We start from the raw sequence: 6,490 nt of genomic DNA, 5'->3' as shown, positions 1-6,490 counted from the left end.
TTTTTTTTTTTTTAATTATGCATTCCCTTATTGAGCGCCCACACCTCGTGGGGTCATTCACTTACATATGGTAATTCACTGAAGCGGCAAAAAAGGAAAGAGCAGACGAAGGCGTGTGGAAGAAAAGAAAAGTTGTAAGCAGAAACAATTGGAGGAACGAAGGTATGAGAAAAATTGTCACGCCTGCTACAAGTGCAACCGGTTGTGAGTCGCCCAAGGGACTCCTTCACATATATACACGCCGTTACTGCTCGCTGAACAGTAATGAAAGCTTTGGTATGTGTTTGCACAAGGAGACTTAGGTGAAGACATTCAGATGTGCGCTTTTACTGGCATTACGCAAGGTTTGCTCTGTTCACTTCACTTTTGTTTTTCCTTTAGTCAGTAGTGATTCCCATATTTAACAGTTTATCTTATTTGGGCAACTGACGCCTACACTTAGAGCACACGTGCTGCGTACGGCAACGCCTTGAATATAGGACATACGCACCACTAACAGAAAGTAAATACGTATTCTATCATGCAGCCAACGGGGCGCCGGAACAAGCGTGTTAGCGTGCAAGACCCAGGTGTAAAGGATGCAGAATCCACCATCGGTGGTGCCGTCAGCGGCACTGTGGTATCGGGTGGAGGTGGTGATGTGGCATCCGTCAATGCGGTCCCGGCGATGAGCGAACAAACAAAACTGTTGTATCTTAGCGTTTCCGCTGGTCGTGCTTTCCCATATGTGGCACAGTGGATGCACAGCAAAGCGGATGAAATGGAGGGCACTGTGGCCCAACTCAGTCAAACGGCGCAGAAAACCACGATGGCGGCTATTGATGCGAAACATGAGGCTGTAAAAACGGCCCGCAAAGGTCACGAAAAGGGACGGGTGAAGCTGACGACGGAATTGCAGATGGTGCAGTCTGTGCGGGACCACCAGCGGAACGCGGGGGCTGCGTGGTTGGAAGCCTTCAGAGAGTCGGCAGAGGCGTGCGTAGCTGAGTTGTTAGAGATGAAGAAGGAACTCCATAAACGATGGGCAGCCATTGCAGAGTGGATTGAGGGTGGCGGTCGAGAGGAAGTGCTGCAAAAGTTGACTGCACTGAGGGCCAGACACACCGTCCTGCAAAACCTTTCCGAGCGTGTGGTGGCACGTGAGGGGCTGAGGCGAGAACAGACCCTGCAACGTATGCGCGAAACGATGGATACATTAGTCGGCGAGGTTAGTGAAGCTGTGACATGGGACATGCACCAAAGATTGCACGGCTCCCGACCTGTGTTTAGCAGCTCAAATCAGCGGGGCGGTGCAGTGACAGCAAGTGAAGGTGACGATGATTACGCTTGGCTCGCTGAGACTGAAGATGAGCGGATAGTGCGACTGGAGGAGGCCAAGCTTTCACGGCAGCTTCTGATCATGCGGCGGGAGAAGTTTGAAAGGAAGCGGTTGCAGCAAGAGAAGCGACAGCAGCGGCTGCGGATCAAGATAAGAGCAGATGAGAACGAAGAAGTTGAAGATACACTAGAGAGAGGAGACGGGTGCGTGAGCGCCGCAACGCCCAACGTAAGTGAGCAAAAAGTTCCCCGTATCGATATGCTGCCTGCTGTGAGGCCTCAGTCGGCATCCAGCAGCACGGCTCTCCCTCGGGAGAAAAAGTTACTGACCTCTGCGGCCCGTCATGGAGGCGGCAGCCCATCACCTCTTTTGCCTCAACTACCCACGCAAAGCAACAATACGGAGACGAGGAACACAGCATCATTGGGTCGTCGAATGGACGGCCCTCCAACGACGGAGGGCGGGGATGGGGAGACTTCACGCCATCTCCACCCATCTGTGAGAAACCAGCCGTTTATGTTTGGAGAAAGTTCAGCCAAAGAAACTAACAATTCCTCGCCCTCACCGGTTCCGGCTGGCGTCACAGCAAGAGGGGAAACAGCCTCACCCAAGTGGCTCGACAAAGCGAAGAAACGACCAGGCCCGGAGGATAGTGGTAACTACAATGAGAACACCGGCAACAAGTACACTCCCACCCTTACGTCTAAAAAGTCTAGCCGAAGTCCCGTTCAGTATACCTCTGGAGCACACTGCATACTGAAGCAGAACGTATCAAACATCAAACGTCCGCCAATTGTCCTTCCCCCAAGCATATCTGGCCGCGGCGTGAGTGAGCGCTACAACGCTGACCACATCGCGACTCTCCTCTCAGCACTGAGTGAGGACAAGGCCCACTTTGCCGCTTCGAAAAGAAGCACACAGAAAGAGGTGCGTGAGCTTCAACAGAAGTTGCGGGCTCAACAAGAGGAGACTGCACGGTTGTTTGACAACAACGTGTCGCTAGAAAGGCAGCGGGCGCAACTACTGGCTCAACGCGAGGCTCAACTAATTAAGTTGAGCGTTTGTAAGGAGAAGCAAGTAACTGAAGACGAGACGCGGAATTTCGACACGGAGTTACTAAACGAGGGTCTGACGTGCACACTCGATGTGGTGAAGCACTGTATGAAGCAGCGTCTCGCAGAGATTGCGCAGGTGCGCGAGGCCATTGACGTGTTCAACGCTGGGATCGCCGAGCGTGAGCGAAAACTTCAGATTGTTAGGGAGTACTGGCGACGCAACTCCAAGGCCTTTGCACAATCTGAGCAAAGGCACTCCATTCAGTTTGGTGGTGCCACGGGAAGTACTCTCTCTGGGTTAAGCAACACCGACGCCTCTTCTCCAGATGCCCCGAGGAGCGTGGCCGCCTCATATCGGGTCGGTCATGTCCCCGGAGTGCAACTTTCGCCCAAGTGGACACCTGCTCACCGGCGAAGTACTGTCAGTTACGCCGCAAGTGTCAGCCCTTCTTTGGTATCTGGGGGTGATTGGGGATCCACTGCTCAGAACGACATTCCCGCACTCGGATTGTGTGGCTTCGACGTTGTGTCACGTTTCATACAAGATATTTTTGATGAGATCCCCTTATCAGATGTTCCTGAGAGGCTCTTCATTGGGCACACGCGATAGGACCAATTGTGTTAGCGAGTGCGTAGTGTGCTGGGTCGAACTGAAGGTAAGAAAAATGAAAAAGGAGAAAAGTGAGGGGCGAGCCGTGCACAGAGTTTTTCGGTTGTGGTCAAGTGGGTAGAGTTTCCTCAACGAGTTGTTGGCTTCTTCTTTTTAATTTTTTTTTAAGACTATCTTTTTCTCGTTTGCTGATATGATAATTTGCTGCTTCTACCACTGTTTTCCATTTATGGGTGTAGGAGTGAGAGCGGCGACGTTCTGTTCACTGCATCTTTCCTTTGCATTTGTCATCGGCATGCGTTGACCGTTTATTAGATGTCACACAAGCGCTTCCCACCATTGTTTACTATTTATTTGTCCATCCTTCGCTACCAGCTGCCGTTATTATTGCAGTTAATGGTTGGTAAGGACTACCTTGAAATGTACAGTTACAGATCCCATATTTATTTATATTTACAGTTATTTGTATACAACATGTGATAACTCTTTTGTAGGCGAAACCAGCTGTAGTGTATGGGTGGATGGGAAGAGCACTTTACTGCGTGTTTATATTCCCTAAGCTTTTTGGGAGGGGGAAGCTTTAGTGGGCTTTCCCTGAACTTAACGCGTCTCCCAATGGGGCAATGAAAAGGTGGAAAGGTACTAAAACAACCGAATCACTAATGGACCTTTGTCACGCCGTTGCGTGATGTCGTCCCAACTGCCGTTTACAGCTATTTTGCCCCACTTCTACTTTAATGAATGATTGTATTTTTTTTTCTTTTTGGGACTTATTTTATTCCCTTTCTATCCCTATTTGTCTTATTTCTTTGGTCTGGGGCGAAAAGAAGGAAGAATACCACATCAAATATCTTAACGTGACATTATAGAAAGCGGCGTGCTTTCGGGTGTTGGTGCTCTCTCACCCCCCTTGTATGCAAGGACGAGCTCACGTCAGTCGCTTGATTAAGTCACCCACCGCGCCGTTTGCAGGCGTGTAGTAGTTATTGCTATTATTATTTTTTTTTAAGCGCTTAGAGTGGGTGGGAGAGGGGGGAAAAGAAAAAATCGGAAGAAAGGAAAGGTTGGATGAAAAGCAACTGGAGAGACAAGAAAAATGGAAGGCGTTGGATTCGATCCGCCTTTGGAAACGGATCGTTGTTGGCTGCCTGCGCCGGAATGATGATCGTTGTGCTGTGCTACAAAATGACGAAGCCAGTTGAAAGAAGGACGGAGGGAAGCGAAAAACAGGGAATTAAGGCGGAGGGAAGGCAAGAAAAAAATGCCCGCGAGGAGGATTCCTTCGCTCCACCGATCGCCGACGACATCCAACGTCGGGCAGTACCGCGCCCACCCTCCGCCCGACCGAAAACCTACACTCCCATTACAGTCGCCGCTGATGCAAAGAGGCAAGAAGCAGATCTGCTGGCGGGGTTGTTGTTTTTTCTTCCACCTGAACAGCAGCGCCAATCGCTGATGCAGCGGCTTCACTCCATTATGAGCGCTGGCACCCGGGTAGCCGGTTCCCTCTCGTCCGGTCAAATGAAGGTCATGAAGTTGTTAACTGAAAACGGCACCTGGCGCCCGCCGAGAGAAGCGCTTTTCACGCCAAAGGGCGTTTCGAACCTCAAGCGGGTACCGGTACCTCGTTGGAACCTCGAATGGGATAACTTCACACACTCAACACCGTTGGGAGAGCGCAAATTCTTCAACTTAGTCTTCACTTTTGCTGGTGGCGCGGCATTTAAACGGAAGTCCCACGAAAGAGAAACGAAGAAAGAAAATAGGGGAAATTTTTCAGAAACACGGGGGAGGGATCAAAAACGCGGCGAAAATGAGAAGAAGAGGAAAGGAGGGGGAGAAGAGGGAAAACGAAGAAGGGGCCGACGGAAACGGCGGTCATTCGCCTTCTCCTCTAACCACACATTTGCGGAAGAACGACTGAAACACGTGATGTTGTCAGCCCACTGGGACAGTAAATATTACACCGACATTAACTTTTTAGGTGCTTCCGACTCCGCCGTCCCGTTGGTGTACTTACTGGAAACCATGCGGCTTATATCCGTCCTCTCTGACACGGTTGCGGCGCTGTCCGAGGCCGGTAACAAACCGCGGTGGAGGAACTCTCGGGCAACAGATCATGACGATGAGGCCCTGTGTCGTTGGGTACCTCGTGTACTTTCACCATCTTACCTTACTGTGTTGCGGTACTATTACGCCCAGGATAGGGAGTCTTCCGCATGCCTGAGTGGGGTCACGGGTTCGTTATGGCAGAGGCGCTCCATGAGAAACTCGAAAACTTCGGCTAAACGCCAGGTGGGAGGTGGTTTTCTTCAGTTGCTTCGGCGGGTGAATCACCTCCCAGCCATCACTGTTGCCTTGTTTGATGGCGAGGAGGCCTTCGTGCGTTGGGAAGGAGATGACAACACATACGGTTCTTCTCATCTTGCAAAGATGTGGAAGATGATGAATATCAGTGGCAACATGAACGCGGGAGGTAATGTGAGGATGAACAAGGTTAAGGTTGTTAACAGTATGAAGGTGGAATTGGGCTCCGTATCAGAAGACTCAGAAGCGGCTGCATCGTCACGCTTTAATTCTATCGATCTTTTTATATTGTACGACCTCATGGGTAGTGCTGGGACGCAGTTTCAAAATTTCTTTCCCGATCAGAGCGGAATAGCTTTTGCGCGGCTTGCCGATGTGGAACGCATGCACCGGCGCGAAGCGGCCGAACTGTGGCGACTTCAAGAAGAAGCGGGAAAGGTTGAGGAAAACAAGCGGAAGTGGTGGCGGTCGGAAACAACGTCGAAATCATCGTCAGCTGCCGCACCAACAAGCGATGCAAGCCGCATTTCATCATTTAAAAAAGCATGTTCAAAATATCTGCCGCGGCTATGGTGCTTACACGGTCCGCCACATGAGATGTTCACATTGTACGGCGTGCCGCGCCTAGACGGCACATCGTTGCCCAGCAGTGAATTGGCCAATTTGTGGTTGCCACCCGCCAGTGGTGACAACGCGGGCAGCACAAACACCAACAATGATGGAAAAAATAGTGAGGTTGGTCGCAATGTCAATGTGTTCTTTCCTTCTTGGCAAGCACGGGCTCAAGGTCCAATACTTGAGGGCATCTCAGGGGTAATGGACGACCACACACACTGGCTAGAGACGGAGCGTGTGCTGCATCTTATACCGATTCCTTTTCCGCCTGCGTGGCACACGGCTCAAGATAATGAAAGTGAAATTGATGGTGGCACCGTCGTCGATCTTTTTCGTGTGCTGAGTGACTTCTCCTTGCGACTAGGTGAGGGATGGATGGATGCAAGTTGAATGCTGGAACGTGGAAAGGATAAAATCATATATATATACATATATATATGCACATTTTTCTTAAAGGTGGGAGGGAGAAAAAGGGTGGATCGAAGTTGTTTGGAAAAAAAAGAGGGGTGTGAATGTGAATATGCGATCACTAAAAAAAACAGAACAACTTTGCAGCAGGAAGGATTGCTTGTGTCCAAGTAGGAG

At 50.4% G+C, this 6,490-nt stretch overlaps 2 protein-coding genes across 2 annotated transcripts; both read left to right on the top strand.

Moving 5' to 3' along the window:
• Window positions 1-520: 520 nt before the first annotated feature.
• Window positions 521-2,983, top strand: TEOVI_000528200 (uncharacterized protein; the record flags this gene model as incomplete). Its single annotated transcript, XM_067220168.1, has 1 exon — window positions 521-2,983. One exon carries the CDS (start codon window positions 521-523, stop codon window positions 2,981-2,983), a length of 2,463 nt encoding a protein of 820 aa, XP_067076269.1.
• Window positions 2,984-4,051: 1,068 nt separating this feature from the next.
• Window positions 4,052-6,295, top strand: TEOVI_000528100 (glutaminyl cyclase, putative; the record flags this gene model as incomplete). The annotated part of the gene is made up of 1 exon (XM_067220167.1): window positions 4,052-6,295. The coding sequence occupies one exon, from the start codon at window positions 4,052-4,054 to the stop codon at window positions 6,293-6,295; it is 2,244 nt and encodes a 747-aa protein (XP_067076268.1).
• Window positions 6,296-6,490: the final 195 nt, after the last annotated feature.

This window comes from Trypanosoma equiperdum (genome assembly GCF_001457755.1).
Source record: "Trypanosoma equiperdum strain OVI genome assembly, contig: ctg_1073, whole genome shotgun sequence".
Lineage (NCBI taxonomy): Eukaryota > Euglenozoa > Kinetoplastea > Trypanosomatida > Trypanosomatidae > Trypanosoma > Trypanosoma equiperdum.
Note: the sequence above shows the minus strand (reverse complement) of the source record. Positions and strands in the feature narration are given on the sequence as shown.